Raw genomic sequence first — 22,240 nt, forward strand, 5'->3', positions numbered from 1 at the left:
AGTTATTAATTATTTACTTATTTATTATTATATGTTAATTTATACAATAATGTTAGACTTTCTTATATTTAGCAATTATGCTTATTAATAAAATCAGCTCACAATTTTATTTAAAAGCTAACAAGTCTACTCATTTTCTTTAGATTATTGTATGTGGTAGTTAATTGATCCTCAAAAACATCATTTTCGCTTCATTAGTTATAAAACATTTTTTAAATTAAGAGCTTTATTGATAATAAAAAATAAAATTACGACAGATCAAGCGATATTATATTTATCCTACTACATTTTTTTAAGCTTTTTGAAAGAGCTTAAGTTCCATCAATATTGATTGAATTTTTCCTTTAAAAAATAGAAAAATATTAGAAGATAATAAATCAAATCAATTAATTACTGTAAACTAATATCGAGATTATTAAATTTTTAACATCTTTCTAAGATCTTTCCAAGTTATATTGCCCCATCATTTTGTATATCATTTTAGCTTTATTAATTATTTATTTTAGAATAGAAAAAGTAAAATTAAGAATGTAAATATTTTCTTACTATAAGTCAAGATGTACTTTGCTTAAATTTTTACATTCTAGTAGAACCTTGTCTAAGTTCTAGACTCCTGTAGCACCAATAGAATTTTCTCTTTTATAAAAGAAAATATTAATTAATTTAGCCGTGTTTTAATAAGATTTAATTTAAGCAATCGCGCAAATCAAATAATAATTTCTTTACTTTAAAAATACAGAGAGATTTGTTATATTTTAGCAGTGTCCCAGTCCTTCAGTAATAAATTTCAAACCTTCTGGTCCTAACTAATTACCCCTATTTAAATTAGAAAAAAATTAATATTTTATTAGTTCTTTAAATATGTTTTATATTTGCATAAATATTTTTTTAAGTTTCTTTATCAAAATGTTTAATTTAATATATTAGTTATTTACCATAAATCAATGCATAAATCAGTAACATTGTGGGTTTATTTGAAAATTTGGGCTAGTTCTTTTGCGCCTACTTTACCAATTCTTGAACAACTTTTTAAAAAAAATTAGATTAACTCAGGTGAAATTAAGTCTAAAATATAAAGTTTTTCTAATTATCTAACGTAAAGATATTAATAATAATAAAATACCCAAAATCTATTTTCAAGTACTTTAGATTTTTACAAAGCTTAAGACTTTCTACAATTTACTTAGTTCCTTTTTCACCTATTTAGTTCCATCTAAATATTATTTAAAAATTTTAAAATGCTAAATCTACATTTTTTTGTATTAAAAATTACCTTAAAAATAATTACAAATTTTCTACTTAATTGAGATATTTTAAACCACTTGCAAGTTATATTGCTCCTTCTTCGCTAATTTAATTGTTTCTATAAATATAAAAATGTTTAAATTTTATCATAAAAAAACGGAATTATATTTTTAAAAATATTGATTAAAAGTTGTTTTTATCACATTTATTTCTTATTATCTATAATAAGCTTTGAATTTATTTTGATGCTAAATAGTAAATATTTACTGTAAAAGGATAGACACCTCTGTAAGATTTCTGCAATTTTTTAGTTCTTCTCCTAGCTATTTGGCTCCTTCATTACCAAGCAAATTGAATCTATGTGAATATAAAAGCAAAATAATTCATTAAATTAAAGTAGAAGATACATAAAATAGCAAAAAAGTAGTAGAAAATTACCTTAGATCAATAAGCATTTAGGTTATATCTTTAAATGACTACTTTCTGAATTAAGGAAGAGATGAAATGAGCATTCTGTAATAAAATAAAAATAAAATAAAATTATTGGATTGCTTTCAAAGATCTTTTTTGATTCTTTGTTTCTTTAATATGTATTCTAATTTGAATGTAGAATACTTAAATTCCTATTTAAATAATTTAAACTTTTCAGCAATTACTTGAATATATGTGGTTCGCTTATTGGTTTCTTGACTTATTTGTGAATGTGATATGGCTATTAATTTTAAAGTTTCTAAATAGATAGAGTTTTTGTGATTCTTTTTTTTTATATATCTGTTGGTAAAAGGAGAATTTTAATTATTTATAATTTAAAAAGTAGTAGGAATTGAAAATTTAAAGTAAGCTAAATAAATCAAATAGATAATTGCAATTAAACGAGTTAAGTGAGTTAAATTTAAAAACTAAAAATCACATAAAATTTTTATTACCACAATTTATAACTAAAAATTAGTGCAAAAGAACATATAGACTTACAAAATTATTATCATATTGATCAAATAATTTGATTAATTTGTATTCATCATAAATTTTCGCATAATACCTCGAATAATTAAATATTAATTGTAGTCCATTTGTATAATTCTTATGAAATAAATAGTTATACATGAAATTATATAAAATACTATTCAATAAATAATACTTTTAGCTATAGATGCTCAATTACATAATTAAATTTGATTATTTTTAATCTAAAATTTTTTAAAAGTACTTACATGAATTTTTAAAATGTCTGATAATAGTTTTTTATTATGTTACTTTATTTTCTTTTTGAATGTTTAACATTAAAAATAGGTTAGTCTAATAATAGTTATATATTATATTACATTATTTTTTTTGAATATTTAACATGAATAATACAATAAAAATAAATTGATTTTAGGCGCTATTCATTTAATGTTAGAAGTTGAAACATCCTCTAACATTTCTTCGAGTTCTTAAAACTCCTTATCAAGCTCTTCTAAGTCTTTATCTAGTTGATCATTGTTAGTAGGAACATAATCTTTCTTGAGGTTTTATCTAGCACTTTAAATTCTTTGTTTGCTTGTAAGAGTGATGTCATTTGGTTTTTCGTTTAAATTAAGTAATAATTCATCGACCTACTTTTCCCACTCACTTATTCCTACCATAATATCTTCGTTAATACCATATTTTTTAGCGTCTGAATTCAAATCGTTTTCATAATCATTTATCTATTTGTTTTTATCTGTTTCAGACTTAATTTTATTATATTCTACTTCAATTTAGGCTTTTTATAAGTACTCTTCAATATTTCCAATTTAAGAAATCTTCTTTTTAGAATCTTCTATTTGCTTGAATAGCTTACTATCCTAATCATTGACTTAAGAACTATTAGTGCTAGATTTATTTTCTTTTTCATCTGTTTTTTTCATATATTTTTAATAGTTGCTAAAATCTTAGTTGTATTGCTCTTAAATCTATTACACTTATTCAAGATACTCTTCAAATTCCTTTTGTTCTTTTATTTTTTTTTAAAGCTCTTCATTTTCCTCTACACTTGTGGCAGCTCTTTATTTATTCATCTTAAGCTATTCTTCTAACTCCTTTTACTATTATTCTCTCCATTGTCTCGTTTCCTAAATAAACTGATTTAAGTCCTAAATCATATCTTTGTGATCAAATATGAAATTCATAGGATGATAAGGATTTTTTTCTAAAAGCTATTTCATCATTTAGAAATATTCTGAGTTATTCTACATAAGTCCTCTATTTTAGGATCCATCTGTTGTTTAAGGTCTAACTTGATTTTATTAGATCTCGTCATCTTCGCTAAAGTCGCTACTATCACAATTACTTTTAGAATCTTTAAATTCCGAATTAGAAACACTCCTTGATTTTTTATTCTTTATTAAGGAATTATTCTACTGCTACTACATCATAGTATTCTTTTCTAACTCCTTATCCAATTTTAGCTCCCTTAAAGCTCTGATGCTATTTGGTTAGAACATGTTTTATTTAATTTAATGGTAAAAAATCTTTTAAAATATTATATTTAAATTCTTTTGAGGCAACCAACAATTTTTGATAAAGAAAATATATAAAAACAAGTTTTTTATAATTGAATTAATTTTTAAATTAGTGAAAATTAACAAAAATACCAAAGAAAATTTTTTTCAATTTTTAAATTATTATAAAAAACACAAATTATAACTCTTCAAGTTATTATTATTATTATTACAATATATGTATATTTTAAAAAGAAAAAAATTTTTGTATTTGTGATAAATATGACACAATAAGCTTCTAATTAAAAATATGCATCTGTAGATAATTCATCAATTAATACTTCAATAATTTTATATATATCATATGAATTTTTGACTCAATAAAGTTGATTTTTAGTGTAATTTATTTAATTAATTTGGTTAATTTTACCTAATTTTTTTATTAATTTAATATTTTATTATGAGGATAAAATGGATGTAAAGATTTTTTGAATAAAATAAATTCATTTTAAATTAAATTAATTGAATCAGTCGAAATAAAATTAATGAAATACAATTTTTCATGCAAAATGTAATTGATTAACAAAAAGTAAGTAAATATCTTTATTTGAATAATATGGTTGATAAATAATCATATGTTTGCTTCAAACATTTACTATTTTTCTAGCAGAACCTCTTTGTGTATTATTAATTGATACTGCTGAAGAGGGATTGATTGATGTTATTGAAGAGGGTTTCATATTTTCTTAATCTGGTACTCCAAGATTTTAATCAACATGTATACTTTAGTTAGCTGATATAACGTGATTAGGAGCTTTCATATGACTGACTTCCTATTAAACAACTTACTCAAGTTAAACTTCATTTGTTTCAGGTAAAAGACCGTATTTCATTTTTCTTCTTACCAAAATGACTAATATTACAATTGTTATTGCAGAACCTACAATAATAGCGTATAATATATAATTAAATGCATCGCTTTGTTCTTAATAAATTGGTGAATCTACTGAATATACTTTCTCAATATTATACATCAATTTAGCTTATTGATGGTTATATTCTACACTAGCCTAGACAGTAAAATAGAAATTATTGAAATCTCTATCTTCAAGTATTTTCTTTTTATCAAATGACACAGTTTAATTTTCATTAAATTATTCGCTGATATATGAAGTAATGAATAATCCAGATTCTTTTTTCACTTCATTGGGCTTTTCCTCAACACCATCATCAAGCTCAAGCAAATCAATTTGAGGACATAACTGATTCTATACATCTTAAACTTTTTTGAAAAGGTAAACTTCATACTTAATTTTTGGTTTAACATTTTCTAATTAATATTCCGTCTTAATACTAACACCTTCAAAGAATAAGTTAACTTTATCATCTTTGACATCGAAAGATATTGCTTTATTAATTTATTATTGAATAATTGAAATTTATTAAAATAAAATGAATAATATTTTATTTACATTCTGAAGGAAGTTTTATTTATTAATAGAGTGATATCTAACCCTTCTATATCTTTTATGAGTGAACATTAAAGAAGGTTTCTTATTTTCCAGTCTTTAATTCAAAGAAAATCTCTTTTTCTTTTTCAAAAGATTCATAAATATAAACATTTTTTGGAGCTTCTGTAAGCAAGATTGAACGAGTAATATGCTGCTTATTGTCCGTATAACGTATAAGACCCAAAGAATCTAATTTTCCATAACAAACATGGAAGACTATTTCCATTCCAGTTTCATGCTATTTAAAATAATTAATATTAATCAGAATTTAATAGTTTAAAAATTTTACCTCTTATAATTCAGTTGAAACTGTTTTCTTTTGAACAATTTCTGTTTTAGAGTCGCCTAATAGATGAGCTGAGTAATGTGCATTAGGCTGTAAGAAAATTGAGTCATTTTAGGTCATAAAAACTTTCAAAAATAGTTTATCCTAAAGATCTTTATACTTCGGATTAACTGGCCACTTTAACATTATCTAGTATTATCCTTACTTGGCTTTAAATGAAAGTGAATAGCTTTCATGGAATTTATGCATGCTATAAGAAACAGCTTAGTAGTTATCATATCTCTTTTCAATATAGTGTATTACAACTTCTGGCTTATACAATAAGAGAGTATGCTCATCACTCACAACATTTTCAACAAGTATATTGAGTTTAAGCTAATTTAATGTTTTAATAAATTCAATTAAAAATTATTTCATTAACAATAATTACCAATTCTTCAGGCTATTAGGGATTGAAGAAAAATTGTATCTTAAATTCTTGATTGGGTTCAAGTGCTAAATACTTTAGCTATCCAAATTTGTAGGTCACTAAATCATCAAACTTTACTGCTTAAACTGAGAAAGAGCATTCAGAGCATGAAATTGATACCTATAAATCCTAACCAATAGTATATGGTATTTCTACAAAGTATAATAATTTGTACAGGACATCTTTCCCGTTTAAGGTAACTGTTGCTTAAGCTTCTCCATATTCCGTATTGAGAATTAGGAATCCTTGTTCCTGGCTCTAAAATAATTAAAATTAAAAATAAATAAATTATATTAATTTATTTATTATTTTAAATTTTTTACATGATACTACAGCTTCTAGGTCTTGCGCTAACTCTCAAATTTATAAGAATATATTTAGTTATATAGCATCAGCTAAGACTCTGTAGCTGATATTTATAAAGCAAATTTACTATTCTAATTGAATGAGTAGACTTGTATGTAATACATGCAATCATCACAATCCAATATTTTTACATTGAGTTATTCACTTTCTGCATCATATTTATTTGATAACTTTGATATTTTTTTTATATTGAAAAAAATAAACTGTAAATAAAATAAAATTTACTGCATAATTTCCACCAATAATATCAGGTAAAGATCCGTTTTGAATTATGCCAAGATTCATTTTTTTCACAGCTATTTTAGGTTTACCATATTAGGGAATAATTTTTATTGTAAACTCTGTCTCTGCAGGATGTGGAGTATATTCAAAGTACAAGCCGCTATTCTAATTTAATAAAGAAAAAATTTAAATATTTTTTCAAATAAAAATATTATTCAAATTACTGCTGAAAGCTTATAGTTATAAATGCTGTTTTAGAATAGTTCCTGGACATGTAAAATTTCTTATGTAACAGTAATTTAGAATCTACTATAAGCAAATTTAGAGTAAACACCAATAATATAAACTCCTTATAGAGAACCGTTTTAAATTTCTAAAGGCTAGCTGATTTCTAAAATATTATCGTCATAATCTTATTTATTCAAAAATAATGTTATTTATATATTTAAAAGGTTTAATTATATTTTTACTTTGTAGTTGTAAGGACCATCCGTAATCCTTGAAAGGTAAAGGTCTCTATTTTAAATAAATAAATTTAATTATAATATGAAAAAATATGAATTTTTTTTACATTTTCTTCACCAAAAACTACAAAAACATCTATTTCTGATGAATCTAAAGGCAACACATGTATCTTAATAGGATCTTCTGAATTACTAATATACTTAAAGTATTCCATGCTCTATTATCCTGCATGACCAACTACAGGTTTTCCTTTTTGAAGTTCAACAATACCAGAATTTATGCTCAGTCTAAATTTATCTTAAATATCTGAGTCATTGCTTGTAAAAATAGAAATATCAAGACCACATACGTAGCGAGGATCTGAGAATTTACAGAACTCTTCAATATCTTTCTTAGGAACTTTTATGTAATTGTGATCATAAAATTACTTACCATCAGACTTGTATTAGCAAGCACTTTATTATGGATAATCTATCATGTCCTTTTAATTAAAATAGATACTTTTAGATAAAAAATTTTAACTTTAAAAAATAAATTTTACAAATTAGCTTTGTGAGTTTATAATTGTTGCACATATTATTAAGCCTTTTGCATTTTAAGTAGTTATAACTACAGTTTCAGGTTTATTTATAATATAGTTAACTTGAATAGGTTTTGATATTCTATCTGGTACCAATAAAAGATTTGAGTATCCATCATATGCCATAATAGGTGTACCTTCAACTTGTTCATCAACTTAGATCTAGTAATCACATTCCTATTTAGTAATTTGAATCAATTTTAATCTTCATAATCGAATAAAATTAATTTACTTAGTTTGATAAAAGATTGATGTACAAGTAACACATATTTGAGCCTTAGTTTTAGCAACCTTTTTAAATTGTTTCTTCAGGAATAGAGGCAATGTCGTTACTATACTCTTTGAAATAGCTGGCCTATCCACTAAAAATTTCATTGAAATCAAGTTAGATTTTAATATTGTTTTATCTACTATTAACTACGGTCTTAGTTATTTACAGGTTTTTAGGCTACAATATCTTTTTTTTTAATATTGTTTAATTATTATTAATATTCTAAGATATCAAAAAAATATACTGGAATTTTGTAAAGCACTGTGCTCTAAGAAGATATATGACCTTTAGCTGGCTTGGAATACTCTAAGATTGAATAAGCAAAACTGAAGTGGTACTTTATCACATAGAATTAAGAGAGCTCTTTGTGTACTGGAACAACAATTATATAAAGTTTCTTCTTTTAAATAGAACTGATAGCATCAGAATCCAAGTGTAAGTCTGTTTTAGAATGCTAAGTGAACTACCATTCAAAATTTTCATATTTGCCTGTGATAAACAAATCTCTATCCTTTGTCATATACACTTAATACTAAAAATAAAAATATTCAAATAAGAATTTTTCTAAATGAAATAAATTATAGCTACTTCATTAGTGTTCTAATCTAATTTCACCCAAACTTCAGGGTACTTGTCTTCAAAGTTAGTGATAGAAATTTCAAAATATGATAGCTTACTGCCTGTTGACTCCATCACCTATTATGGAATGTCTTGTTTTAACTTCAAGATATTTATTTCACCTCTCTTTTCTGGACGATTTACAACTGGAGTGATAGTATATTAAGAATCAGCTATTATATAAGTACAAGAAAAATAAAACTTAATAAAAATTAAATTATTATGTATTAAATTACTGTTTCCAAAAACTGTAATGTAATAAAATCCAATCTTAGGATTTTAAAATGACATTTCATTCCATTAACTAACTTAAATTGGATATGAATTATTATCTAAACTAACATTTGTTCCATCAGCTGAGAAAAATGCAGAAACTGTAATCTTTCCGAACAATGTTTTAGCAACAAATTTAACTTCATCTATAATATCAACGACTTAAAACTATTTTATAAAGTTGTAAGATTTATATTTTTTTATTAAATAATTTGAAATTACTCTGTAAATGTTATCTTCTTGCTCAGCAACACTATCAAAAATACTTTCGTTTTCTCTAATAGCTATGTGTCTAATGTATTTGCTAGAAGAGATAGCTTCAATTGTATATTCAAAATCTTTTTAAGGAGAATAAACCACAATTAAGTAAGTGCAAGAAGGGAAACCTTTTTAATTTAGAAAATAATTTTAAAATTTACTAGAAAATTAAAATAAATTTACTGTCGTGAACTTCCTTATAGTCTTTGTACTCAGGACAATTCTATGGCACATGGTTGAATTTAACAATTTAACTTTGAGATGAAGATGGATTACTGATCTAGAAAAATCCTTTTTTCTTTTATATATCTCCCTAAGTGACTATGCAGTTATCTGCACTTGGACAGAGCTTAATATATAATTCAGCATAGGGATTATCACCATGGAGAACAACCTTCACTGTTTAAGAATGGTTACCTAATAGAGTCAATTTGTACTCTTCAGGAGTTGCTTTACTAGCCTTACCTGTAATAGGATGGTTGATAGTGATCTATTGATTTAAATTATCAACAAAATCAGCTTTGATACTAAAAACACATCTGCTTTTCTTAGTTTTGATATTAATCCAATAAACCTTTTTTAAAAAACAAATTTATTATTAAGGAAAACAAAATAAGTTTTTATAAATTTATTCAAATTTTCTCAAAAAAATTTTTTTTGCTTTTATTCAAATCGAAATAATATTTATTTATGACATTAAATTTATTTTTTATCTAAAATATAAAGCAATTATTATAAATATTACATGATCTTCTCTCTTATGCTAATCATAATGAATTCTTATAGCTTGCGCATTCTCTTCTTCAGATTTAAACATGTAGCTACTTTAATCTTAGGGTTATATTTAAGAGGGGTGTACACTCAGAGAACAAGTTCCAGACTTAGGAACTAATTAGAAATTAATAGTCTTTTAATTTAAATTAATATGTTCTATTTCTTTAAAGTAATTTAAGTCTAGTTTCATCACTAATTCAGAATTAGCTTCTACCTAATCATAGTAGATTTTAAATGGATCAACTTCTCTTACTTTGTCATAACCGTATGTATTTATTTTGATTAAACTACCCTTTTTTGCATCTATTAATAAATGAAGTGAGCATTTTCCTTTACATATTTTATCTCCTCTTATTTCGAAAACACCTATTTATAAAATTAAAAAATTAAACTTACTGGCCTTTTTAATTATTAATTGAATTAAAATATAATTAATTTATGAAATTTATCATCTTATTTAAATTAATTTGACTATATACCTTTTATAGGACCATAACCAAGCTATCCGGCTTCGTAAATAACTTTTGCATCATCTTCAGATATAACACTCATAGTAAAATAGTGTTCTATTTCTATTGGATTTAATAACTCTGCAGTTAATATGAATGTATTAATTGGCTTTTCAGTAGTATTTTCTATTTAAATTTAAAGTTCCAAATCATTTGATTCCTTAACAACCAAAATCTTCTCATCATCTATATTTTAAAAATGAATATCAAAATAAATCCTATTAAGTCAACTATTCAAGTTTGCTAATGATAATTTACTTATAGGGAGAGGAAGAGAGTTTTCATAAGAAGTATAAAGCTCAAAACTGCAATCATTTTAGCAGCTAACAGTAAAAATGACCTTAACATCATCTGAACTTGGGTTGAATTACTTAATTTAACTTGCAGGAATAAGACAAACATCATACTCATAACGAGAGCAAACTACATCACTGTCTTTCTTGCTTAAAGGAGTTTTACCTTAGAGTGAAATGTAAATTTAAGTGTCTTATCTTAGAGTCAAACTTTCTACTTCTATCATCAAATAATCGGCCTAGTTCTTAACTAAATTGGCTTATATTTCATAAACTAAAGGACCATTAGCTTTTTTAAATTCAAATATTTTTTCTTTATGAAGTTCCACCACTTCAGGTGATGCTGCTGAAGTGAGACAGAAAATCAAAAAGAGTATTGCTAATGCTTTATAACTTTTTTTAGACATTCTGTTTTTTCTCAGATTCTCAATTAAAAGTAATTAATTTATTAAATTAAATTATATTCAATTAAGAAAATAAGGTTTATGTTTAAAAAGAATCTTTATTGACATAAAATATCTACTTATGTGATTATTTTTTCCATAAAAAAGAAATACATAAAGTTCTATAAAAAAAAAGAGGTCCATTAGATTTATTTAATACTTATTTATACTGTAAAAACCCCCAACCAAATAAAAAGCTGTTGATCAATTGAATTGTAAAAATTGCTCTCTCTCTTAAATAACTCAAATTCTTTCTAATTCATTTTAGGTTGCTTTAAAATTTATTACTTTTGAATAAGATATGAAAAAATTTAAACATAAATGTTATACTGGATTTAGATTGATAAGGCTTGGAATCTGCTATTATTTTTAGCATATGGAAGTAATTGTGTTGATTTTTTACGAAAAATGTGTTATGTTATATTTATTGCCTAAACATGAAAATTAATAAATTTCTTTTAATTTCTGAAGTAGTTTATCTTCCACTAAATCATAAATGATTAAAAGGAATATAATTTACTTGATTTTAAATAGTAATTCAATAATTATGAACCGTAAAAAGAAAAAACAATTAGTATCTAAAATTCTAGACTTAGATTTGCATTTTTTCTTTTTTTTTTTATTTTTAAGAGTAACAAATAACTAATTTCAAACATTTTTTTACTGATTTAGTTGCTAACTAGATCAAGTAAAATTTGATAAATAATTTTTAAGTACTACACATTTTGATAGTAATATTATTGTTTTACTATTTAAAGATATTGATTAATACTTTTAATGTATATAGACTTTAAGTTACTGGACTAATAGATCAAACTCAATCTTATATCTATTATTTTTAACAAACAATTAAAAAAAAGATTAAAATCTGCATGCAAAGTATTATATTCCTAAAAATTGGTTTAATATTTTACTAAAAATGTAAAAATATTTGGCAAAACATTTACAAATATGTCAATTATTTATATCTTACTTTGTCTGTCTTTGTTACTTAATTGTAATCAAAAAATAAATTCAGTGAAAAAAATCTTATCAATTAAATTTTGTATCAAAAATTATTTATTTTTACCACAACTTAATTTAATAAATCATGATTAATTTCCCAATACTTTAATTGATAAAAGTTACATATTGATATGAAAGATCATGGTTTTAATCACTATTTATTAGATTCCTTACATAAAAATTTTAATTCATTATTTACCATTATTTATTGAGCTTAGATATCAAATTAAAAGACAACTCAAATCTTCCAATCTAAATTAATAATTAGAAATAAAACAAAAAAAAAGGTAGCTTACTGAATTTAGAATTAAAACTTTTAAAATTTATAATTAAACTAGTCTTAAAAATAAAGTGCTTGTTAAAATAAAAAGAATAATTTTTAAATTTTGTATTTATAAATTAATTTTTTTAATTTATTGTTTTTTATAACAAATTTTTTATTTTTGTAGGTATTTTAATAGCATAAATGTTACAGTGAATATCCAAATAGTAATAAAATTTATTAAATTTTATTTTTTTCCACAAGAAATTAAGTAATATATATATCTATTTAATTGTAATTTTTATTTAAGAAAGAAAAATCAAATTTTTTTAAGAATTTTTTTGTATTGTATAATAAATAACTCATAATAATATTTTATAAATGTTTTAAACCATCATAAGTAAGCTTTTCTAGTAATAAATAACACAAAATTTTATGTATACAAATTGTTTAATCTTAATAATATAATATGTCTTTAATATCCTTCGACAATAAATAAATAGACTTATTTATCAATTTTCATTATACATTTTAACCCATTTATGGTTAAGAGCTTATTCTAAATTCATTCTTTTTGAAGGTTATTTTGTTAAAAGACGAGAAATGAAATCGACTACGTCTGATGATAAATAATCTGGATATTTAATATCAACTTATTTTATTTTTTCATATGTTTTTTTATTTTATCTATCTTCAAAGGGAGGAGAACCAACACAAAATTCATATGTTAATATACCTAAGCACCATAAATCAGCATGACTACCATGGCTCTAATGTTCAACCATTTCAGGAGGCAGATAATCTGTTAATTAAATTAATTAACTATTTATTATTAAAATTTAAGAATAAATACCTAAAGTTCCACATAGAGTATTTCTCTTATTGCTTGGAGCATGTGCTGACCATCCAAAATCTGAAATTTTTATTGTTCCCTATATGTAAAATTTTATGAAAATTAATTAAAGATTTATATCCTCATAATCTAATTAAAATTATTACATCACAGTTAAGCAAATTTTCTGGTTTTATGTCTCTATGAATTACATGCTTACTGTGTAAATACTTTAGAGCAGATGCTACCTATTTTATATATTTTGCAGCTGTAACTTCATCAAATCTTCTGAGAGGCTTTAAATTATTAAAGAATATTAAGTTTAATAATTAATATAAAATAAATAGATATATTTATCTCAAATGTTAAATATAATTTAGAATGTAATAAATAGCAATCAAATTTAAATTTTAATCTCAAAATCTAAATTGAAAATTAAATTTCTTTAATGTTTTATTAATTTTCTATTTTCAATAATTTTTTTTGGTTGTTGATTGAAAAATATTTAAAAAACTTTTTTTAAAAACTAAAAATTTAAAAATTTTATTTTAGTTAGTTGTTAGTTAATTGGCTATTTTTAAATCAAGATAGATTATAAAATTAGATAATTTAAAAAAAAATAAAATAGATTTATTAAAATTCATAAAATTAATTATCAGAAGTCATTAAAAATATTTTAAAATAAAAATAATTTTTACTTGAGATTTTAATTCTTTGTATAACTCTCCTCCAGAAGCATATTCTAATATTAGGTATATTTTTTTATCATCCCAAAAGAATCCATACATTTATAAGATGTTTTCATGCTTTAAATGAGATTGTATTTCAATTTCTCTTCTAAATTATATTTCTGCATTATTATCGATTAACTACTTTTTGCTTAAAACTTTTATCGCAACTATAAATTTAGTTTTACGTTCACGAGCTAAGTAGACATGTCCAAATTTACCAGATCCTAAAGGACGCCCTATTTCAAAATCTTGTATACTCCATTCATAAGGATTAAATATACGATCTTAAGTTCCTTTATAAATATTATGATAAGGGGGAGATTTTTTTATATTTTATTAGGCTTGTTAGTTTATTAAAGGAGATTTATTTTTATTTTCATTATTATTAGGGTCATCGTTTTCTTTGTCAGAAATTTCTTTCTTTTATTTTAAGCAGCTCAAAAACGGGAAAAATGTTTTATTTTCTTTTATATCAAATATTAGTTCCTATTATTGGTTTGCCTTCTAAATAGAACCATTGGTGTTATTTCCTATTTAAAACGGACCAACTTACATATTATTTAACGCATTTTACTATCCTTACTTGTTTATATTTGCTTTGTATTAACTTGAGAAAATATTTTAACTTGAATTCGTTGATTAATTATTAAAAAATGCAGTTTCATTAAACTTGCCTGTAGATTGCTATAAATCTTTTGAATTAGATTTAATCTATTTAGACTAAACAGATAGCTCAGAATCACTATTTTTATTCGAAATGTTTTATTATATTTTAGAATTATTTGCCTCATTGCTGTTGCTGGATTTAAAAAAGGAAGTGTTTGAGGTGTTAAAAAAGTATTTAGCGAAATCCATTTTAACAAACTAGAGTTTTAAATTATATATATATATTTGTGTATGTATGTATGTATATTCTGATTTTTAATGTTCTAAAATTTTTGATATCTTTTTAGAACAATATTAATGTTGCGAACTAATAATCAATCAATTTTTTGAATTTCAATTTTTAAAATTATCCGCTCTTTTTATTACTCATTCTTATTAATAATTAATTATTTGCAATTACAAATACAAAAAGCTATTTCTATCTACAGCTAGTTATAAAATTCAATTTATTTAAAGATAAATAGAGTTATTTAAATTATTACAGAAACAAAAATAATGAATAAACGGATAAATAAATTCATAATGATAAAAATAAAAAAGGAAGAAGCAAGTTATCAACTTAGGCTGTGAAACACTCTATAAAAGCCAATAATATTACCTTAATATAAAACCAATCATTCATAACTATCATATTTTACTTGTCCCTAATAACTAAAAAGTTAAAAAGCTTAACAAATAAAATAATAGAACCAATAAATGCTAAAAATCCTTCAAGTGTTTTTCTGTTATTGAAATACTTGAATACTTTCAATTTTCCGATGCTCCTTCCAATTATTGCTGCAAAACTATCTCCGATTCCAAGAATTAAAACTCCACTCAGAGCCTTTTCATAAAACGAGCTTAGATTCACTTCAAGCAAGTTGTATTCATAAATAAAAGGATAAGATACACCTAAAAGTAAATAAACATGCGTTAAAATGAGCTTTTTAGAATCTCTTTCATCTATAAATTGTGATACAAATTAATCCAGGCGATTAAAAATAAGGATACTTGTAGAAAACTCTTATCTTAAAAATTCTAATATAAAGAAAATCCATATAAGTCCACTAGAAGCCATTAAAGTCAAGTTTGGTGCTATGTAAACACCTCCAGAAAAAATCAGGACTACTTAAAAGTGGAAAATTTTTCTTACGTAAATAAGTTAAATTCTTTTCTTGCATAATTCACTTAACAAGATACCTATTATTGTCACTACAACCATATAAACTAAGCAATAAATAGAATTTTTTTCTTGTAGAGTCAGAGTAATTAACTTTATTGGATTAAACTTAACTAAATGTAACATTATACCTAATTATATAGTAATCAATCCAAAAGGAATTAGAACACTTTTTAAGATAAACTAAAATACTAACAAGCTAATTAAAGGAATAGCAATTGATGATATCAAAAATAAATCTGCAACTTAAGAAATATCTTACAAGTAACCATAATGAGGAATAAATGCAAACAATAGACATAAAAATTCAGTACATACTTTTGTAAATAAAAGTGCTTCGCAGAATGTGAGAAGATTTTTATATTATCTGAGCATTAAAACAAGCAAAAGGCCTTAAAGTATATTCTAAAATACGTGCTTAAATTCATTTTCATGTATAAGAGATAAAATTGAAAAAGTAACTATGAGAATTAAGTTTATTAGCTTAATTATTTTGGAGCTTTTAATGTCATCTCTAATAAAATACCATTTTGATTTTTAGATTTGCTAATTATTCCTAAAGTTTTATTGTTCGTTTAAGTAAATAAAAGTATAAATAAGTAGCTCTAAAATATAATCTAAAGAATGCCCGTATTTAAAATGAGCTTTGTCTTTTATTTCAGCTATAAATAAAATCGCTAATTCAGATAATCCCTATTGTATAATTTATGACATTATTAATATTTATTCAATTTGTTTATTTATTAAAGATTAATTGATATATCTTTTCTCAGTTTAGAATTAATTAATATTTAAGATAAGTAAGTCATCACTCTCTTACAATAATAATCGCAAAACAATTAATTTTGTTTATAAAATAAGCGTCAGCAGGATGTATCTTAGTTAATTTAGATTATTTTAAAAAAATGTATTCTCTTTAATCACATTCAATAAATTAAAATATAAAAAAAATTTTTCGTTTTTGAAATGTTAATTTTAACAAAAAAATAAATAAAAAATATTTAAACCTAACTAAAATTATCTTAAACTTTTAATATTTCTTTATTTTTTTACAAATAAAAATCGTATAAAAATGATAAATAGTTCATTTTACATTATTTACTTATTCTATATCATGGATACTGTATACTCTCAAACCTTTGTATTCCTGCTAAAAAAAGCGAGGTTTTAACAAAAAATAGATACTTTAATAATAAAATTTATAATTTTAAATTAAATTATAATAAAAAGAAGAAACACAATAACCAAACAAATATTATATAAAATAAATAAATAAACTAAAAAGTTTAATTTACAAAAAATATTTTCATTGAGTTAGACAATATATTATATAAATTATTTTATTTGCTGAAAATGAGTATATTACTGAAATTTAAGAAATATCTATGATATTTAAAATAAAAAATATTAAACTAAAGAGTATATTAATCAAACAATTGATATTATCTTATTTTTTTTCTATATTGAATAAATTAGAAATTAAATTTATTTACAAATTTATCAAAATTTAATTAGAATAAAATTTACATAATTAAATACTACGAATTCAATTAATAAACAGATAAATAAAATGATAGATTAAAAATAAATTTATTAAAAATAAAAATAGAACATCATAAAAAATAAATAAAAAAAAATAATTTTTCCTTACTTCTTAAAATATTTAAATTTTTAATAAAATACTATTGAATTTTCTGATTCTTATCTACATTTAAATTCCTAAAAATAACAAAATTTTATTTCACTAGAGTAACAGTTTAAAAATAACCTTGCTTTATAAAATAAAAAATTCTTTAATTTATTTAAGATTATTATTTCATACTTTAATCTTTATAATCAATATTTTCAAACCAATCAATTATCTGTCATATATAAATACATGATAATTAGCTAGCTAGTTAATCATATAAGGTCAAATGATGAAAGGGAGGATTTTTACTGAATACCAAGTTTAGATCTAACAAGTTGCTTTTAAGCAGAATTGATTTCTTAATATTATTTATTGCAAAAATTTTAATAATTTATTTTGTTACAAAAGCTTGAAAGCTAATAAATAGATAGATAGATAGTTAATCCATTTTAAATAAAAGATTAAGAAATAAAAGTTAGTCTCTATTTAAAATAAAATGAACAATTAAATCAACTACTAATAGATACATAACTTTCACCTAAATCTACAAGGCATATAGCCATAGAAAATACCAGGCTAAATTTAGGTCTTATCTCCAAAATCAAACTATGCTAGTCCTCCTCAATATTTAATTTAAAGTATTAATCATACTGGAATTTAGATCAACTAAGGCATTGAAAACAGTCCTTCTAATAGATTGTAATAATTATTGCATTAATAACCCTAAAAAAATTTTAAATTGAATTAATATATTTTAAATGTTTCTATAAGTTAACTTTTTTATTTTAAGCTTATCAAATACAGCAAAGGTGCTTAAAAGCTAAACAATAGATTTCAAGTAGATGATGGTCAAATAGCATTAACAGAGTTTAGCAAACCACAATTATGCGAATAGATAAATAATCGAAGTTAAAAAAAATTAAAATGAAGTAGTTTCGTTTTAACCTTAGAAATATTAAACCTTGTAAAAGCCTGCAACTCCTACTGCTATATCCAGCTCTCCAAGCCAAGGTTTTGCTTAAACATATTAAAATTATTAAAGAAGTAATAGTGCAAACTATGCAGCATAGCAAAATGGTGTTTAATATGATTAGAGAGTTTAATAGCCAATATTTATTAAGTTTATAAGTAATGATAATGCTTAAAATAATCCAATTGAATAGAATGCTTAGCCTAATCCAGTATAAAGTAGTAATCTATCATCTCTTCCTTTGTCACCCACTTAAATAAAGTAGAAATAGAAATGCATGACTTATATAATTTAATAAAATAATTAGCCTTAAACATTTGGTTATATAGAGAGGAGGAGGAGTGTTGAGGAGAAAGGTAATGCATAAGATATTTAAAAAGCAATTATAAGGTATTCTGATAGTTTCCGCCACAAATTTTCTGACTCAATATAATCTAATAACACTACTGCTAACCCAATAACAACAGCAGTATCAGTAAAGTCAAATTATTCTCCTTTATAATAATTCGATAGTATTGATAATAATAAAAATACCTAAAATAATTTGATCAATAACTCACTTTAACTTGAGGGAAGCGAATAAAACAATTAAAATATATAATTTATTTAGGAATAATAAATAGCAAAGAACTCCTTCAGGTCTATTTAGTAAACAAGCAATAATGAAGAAATTGTCGCAATTGATGATTATTAAATATATAGTAGGTAATTAATTAATTAATTAGCTTATTTTATTAAATAAAAGGGTTTGAAAGTTTAATTTATTTTTGAATAAACGCCTTTATTTAGTTCTTACTAGTAGCTTAATTTGTATATTTTATTTACAAAGGAATAAATGTTATTAAATTTTATTGTGAAAGTTTTCTAAGGATGCTAATTTTAAATGTTTATTCATCCATAAATAAATTACTTTTATTTAATTAAAAAGTCGTAACTCTGAAGAGGGAAGTAAGTCACAAAGAATTCATGAAACATCATAATAAGATCTTAATAAAAATATCTCTAAAATTATGAATATTTATTATTTTAAAAATTAATCTGATGTTATTGATAATCAAAGAAGTAATCATGAGTAAGAAGTAGTTTAAAATCCCCAAATAAACCAAGGAAGTGAAAGCAGCAAATTATTAAAAAATAATTCATTGGTAAAAATTTGATTATAAAAAATAAATTTGTGAAGAAAAAATAACTTGTTAATAAATAGAACGATTCCAGGATAAAAGCCTAAAAAGAATACTCAACTATTACTGAAGAAGCTAAGAATTAGGTTTCACTTTCATAAAAAAGCTCTCCTCAATCGTAGGCATAACAGATTAAAGGAACATTAAATTAAAATACCTCCAAAAATAGTTAGGTATAAAAAAGTAGAAAAAGTTTAAGTAGTGTGTATTAAAGCAAAAGCAAAATTAATTAAATTGCAGATGATAAATTAGGTTTGATTTCATCATCTGCACACAAGAATAATAACAAAACTAATTTATAATCTCAAAAATCAGACAGTAAAACTAATAGTCATCATTAAAAATCATAAAAAAGCATTTAGCATCATCAAAGTAATGAAAAAATAGTAAATAGCTAAAAACTATTGAAACAAAATTCTCGCTCATCTTCCACACAAATAATTAATGGGGCTTCCTAGTCGTAAAAGCACTTCTAGCTTTATGACAATGATTCAGACAATAAAAAACCTTCATAAAAAACATAGTAACTATCAGATAATCAAAAGTTAAAATAAAATCAATCTAATTCATAAAAAAATTCTACGTAAAAAATGTAAACTTAGTAATAAAATAATTCTTCTTAACGTTAGATTACTTTCCCTGAGAGTCCAATAAGTGTAACTAATTAAATTGATAGCTCTTGTGGATTTGGATCTGAAATTACTTACACAGAGGATTAAATTAACGAGCTTTCAAATAGAGTTTTAATGATGAAAGGAAATAATCCAATTCCATTAATAGTTAACCACAATTAAATTTGCTATGATTTATCTCAATAGACATCAAAAAATAAACCAAGCAGTTTTTCTGAAAACATTTAAAATAAAGATCAATAAAATCATTTAGTAAATGAAAAAAATTTCAAAAAAAAAGAATAAACTAAAGCAAGTCCTTATAATTTGCAATAAAAAATAGATTATCAGAATTATATTGAAGATGTAGTTTTTTCAAATAAGATAGAACAAAAGTTATTGCTAGAAAAGAATAACACAGAGGAAAATAAACAATAAAAAAATTCTGCTTAATATGATGAAGATGATGACTGTGAAGCTAATCCAGATTTTATTAATCTATACAAAACACCAGCAAAACCAAATAGTTGCAGCTTAAAGGAAGCTCAGTATACAAATCAGATATAAAATTTAAAAGATAAAAGCTATTCAGCAGGATAGGTCTTAGATTTAAGAAAGAATTCAAGCTAAAATGAATAACAATAATAGGAATAAAATAACTAAGAAAAGCAGATTAATACTGAGGCAAGTAAAAATAGTAACAACAAAAATGTTATTTAAAATAAGATGCAGGATTAAGAAAATAAGGATAAAATATAAATTGAAGGTAAAAGTTTAAGCGATAAAATTTAGCAAGTGGATGATAAACAAAAAATAGAAAATTTGAGAGAATTTGATAATAATAATGGAGATGAATCGCCTTTTATTGTTGAAATGAAAAAATAGCACTAAAAAATTATTGAAGAATTCAGCATAAAACCTATTTTTGCTCTTGATAGCAAGGAAGATTTAAACAAATTTAGTAAAGAGTCATCATAAAACTCTTCTGATGCTAAATATTCACATGTCTCTAAAAGTGACATTAAAAAGCATAAAAGAGACATAGAATCTGTTCAATCTATTAATGAATTATTAAATTTTATGGGAGGTATTTAATAATCATCAAATACTGATTTTATAGTACCAGGAAGTAGTGTTTCTAAATAAAATTTAAGTTAAATATTTGATGAAAATAGTAATTTACCAAGTAATGTATGCTCTTTGTAAATAATATAAGAATAACAAATGACTGAGTAAGTGAAGAATAGCTAAAAGCAATAAATTCAGAATAAATAAATAAAAGATTTAAAAGTGAACTAAAAAGGTACTAATCAGACAAATCAATTAAATTCAAAACATATGTCTCATATTTAAACCAAATTAACAGCACAATAAAAAAATTTTATAGCAGTCTAGCAAAAGCAATAAAAGAAAAGCTAAACAACCTATAAAAGGTAAGACTCTCCAAACCAAGTAGTAATTTAATTAAAAGGCAGTAACAGCTAGACTTAAGGAATTAAAATTTAAGACTTATATATAGGATAGTATTCCTCGAAATCTTTACATCAATAAAAGGAATTAAAAGGTGAAGCAACTTAAAACTCTCAATAATTTTTATAAAAGCAAAGAACTTAAGAAAGAAAAAGCAGTCTAATAAAACCTGATAATCCTTAGATAAATTAAAACAAAAACTAAAATGTAATTAATCTTTAAAAGCTAAATTAACATACATAACAATTAGAAAAGATAATATAGTCAGCAGGAAATAACATAATTACATTAGCACAAGATAGTAAATTTTCCAATTCTAGTAGTAAAGAGGCTTTGAGATAATCAAATAACTCATAAAAAATGGCTAAAAAATTTGATAGCAAGTCAATAAATAATTTGACAAAAAATAATAGTTTAACTTTGACTTAAGATACTTCAAATGTAAACTCAAATAACATGAATAGTGTATATAGCACATAACAAACTTTTCTAAAAAAGAGCACCTCTAATACCTAAAAATAAAATAATTAAAATAACTACATAAATTTAACAAACAAATCAAGTGATGGAGGACACATAGTCATGTACTAAATAAACTCAAAAAAACAATGAGTGATTGAGTAATAATTTAATTTTTGTTCATATAAATTTTCTTAAAAAATTAAAAGAATTGCATGC

At 23.2% G+C, this 22,240-nt stretch overlaps 6 protein-coding genes across 6 annotated transcripts; 2 read left to right on the forward strand and 4 right to left on the reverse strand. All coding sequences in view use genetic code 6, as the record gives it.

The window, feature by feature from the left end:
• Positions 1 to 98: 98 nt before the first annotated feature.
• TTHERM_000684569 (kinase domain protein) lies at positions 99 to 1,757 on the reverse strand (the record flags this gene model as incomplete). The annotated part of the gene is made up of 10 exons (XM_012800311.1): positions 99 to 189; positions 253 to 342; positions 395 to 484; positions 547 to 636; positions 727 to 816; positions 936 to 1,025; positions 1,124 to 1,213; positions 1,274 to 1,363; positions 1,513 to 1,602; positions 1,684 to 1,757. 10 exons carry the CDS (start codon positions 1,755 to 1,757, stop codon positions 99 to 101), a joined length of 885 nt encoding a protein of 294 aa, XP_012655765.1.
• Positions 1,758 to 2,630: 873 nt separating this feature from the next.
• On the reverse strand, positions 2,631 to 3,710 carry TTHERM_00684570 (hypothetical protein; the record flags this gene model as incomplete). The annotated part of the gene is made up of 1 exon (XM_001025158.3): positions 2,631 to 3,710. One exon carries the CDS (start codon positions 3,708 to 3,710, stop codon positions 2,631 to 2,633), a length of 1,080 nt encoding a protein of 359 aa, XP_001025158.1.
• Positions 3,711 to 4,351: 641 nt separating this feature from the next.
• Positions 4,352 to 11,009, reverse strand: TTHERM_00684580 (transmembrane protein, putative; the record flags this gene model as incomplete). The annotated part of the gene is made up of 19 exons (XM_001025159.2): positions 4,352 to 5,115; positions 5,180 to 5,456; positions 5,508 to 5,879; positions 5,935 to 6,231; positions 6,297 to 6,509; positions 6,565 to 6,726; positions 6,786 to 6,973; positions 7,032 to 7,077; positions 7,133 to 7,507; positions 7,568 to 7,783; positions 7,839 to 8,063; positions 8,122 to 8,409; positions 8,466 to 8,668; positions 8,732 to 8,936; positions 8,991 to 9,154; positions 9,210 to 9,600; positions 9,772 to 10,166; positions 10,280 to 10,495; positions 10,568 to 11,009. The coding sequence occupies 19 exons, from the start codon at positions 11,007 to 11,009 to the stop codon at positions 4,352 to 4,354; spliced, it is 5,439 nt and encodes a 1,812-aa protein (XP_001025159.2).
• A 1,815-nt stretch (positions 11,010 to 12,824) lies between these two features.
• On the reverse strand, positions 12,825 to 14,730 carry TTHERM_00684590 (plant dual-specificity MAP kinase kinase family domain protein; the record flags this gene model as incomplete). The annotated part of the gene is made up of 4 exons (XM_001025160.1): positions 12,825 to 13,114; positions 13,166 to 13,244; positions 13,312 to 13,440; positions 13,843 to 14,730. 4 exons carry the CDS (start codon positions 14,728 to 14,730, stop codon positions 12,825 to 12,827), a joined length of 1,386 nt encoding a protein of 461 aa, XP_001025160.1.
• A 210-nt stretch (positions 14,731 to 14,940) lies between these two features.
• TTHERM_000684609 (hypothetical protein) lies at positions 14,941 to 16,712 on the forward strand. Its single transcript, XM_012800312.1, has 2 exons — positions 14,941 to 15,785; positions 15,844 to 16,712. Exons 1-2 carry the CDS (start codon positions 15,300 to 15,302, stop codon positions 16,048 to 16,050), a joined length of 693 nt encoding a protein of 230 aa, XP_012655766.1. The 5' UTR covers positions 14,941 to 15,299; the 3' UTR covers positions 16,051 to 16,712.
• Positions 16,713 to 17,706: 994 nt separating this feature from the next.
• Positions 17,707 to 22,174, forward strand: TTHERM_00684610 (hypothetical protein; the record flags this gene model as incomplete). Its single annotated transcript, XM_001025162.2, has 4 exons — positions 17,707 to 18,029; positions 18,121 to 19,005; positions 19,229 to 19,445; positions 19,505 to 22,174. The coding sequence occupies exons 1-4, from the start codon at positions 17,827 to 17,829 to the stop codon at positions 22,172 to 22,174; spliced, it is 3,975 nt and encodes a 1,324-aa protein (XP_001025162.2). The 5' UTR covers positions 17,707 to 17,826.
• Between the last annotated feature and the right edge of the window lie 66 nt (positions 22,175 to 22,240).

The sequence above is a fragment of the Tetrahymena thermophila genome (genome assembly GCF_000189635.1).
Source record: "Tetrahymena thermophila SB210 genomic scaffold scf_8254365, whole genome shotgun sequence".
Taxonomy (NCBI): Eukaryota; Ciliophora; class Oligohymenophorea; order Hymenostomatida; family Tetrahymenidae; genus Tetrahymena; species Tetrahymena thermophila.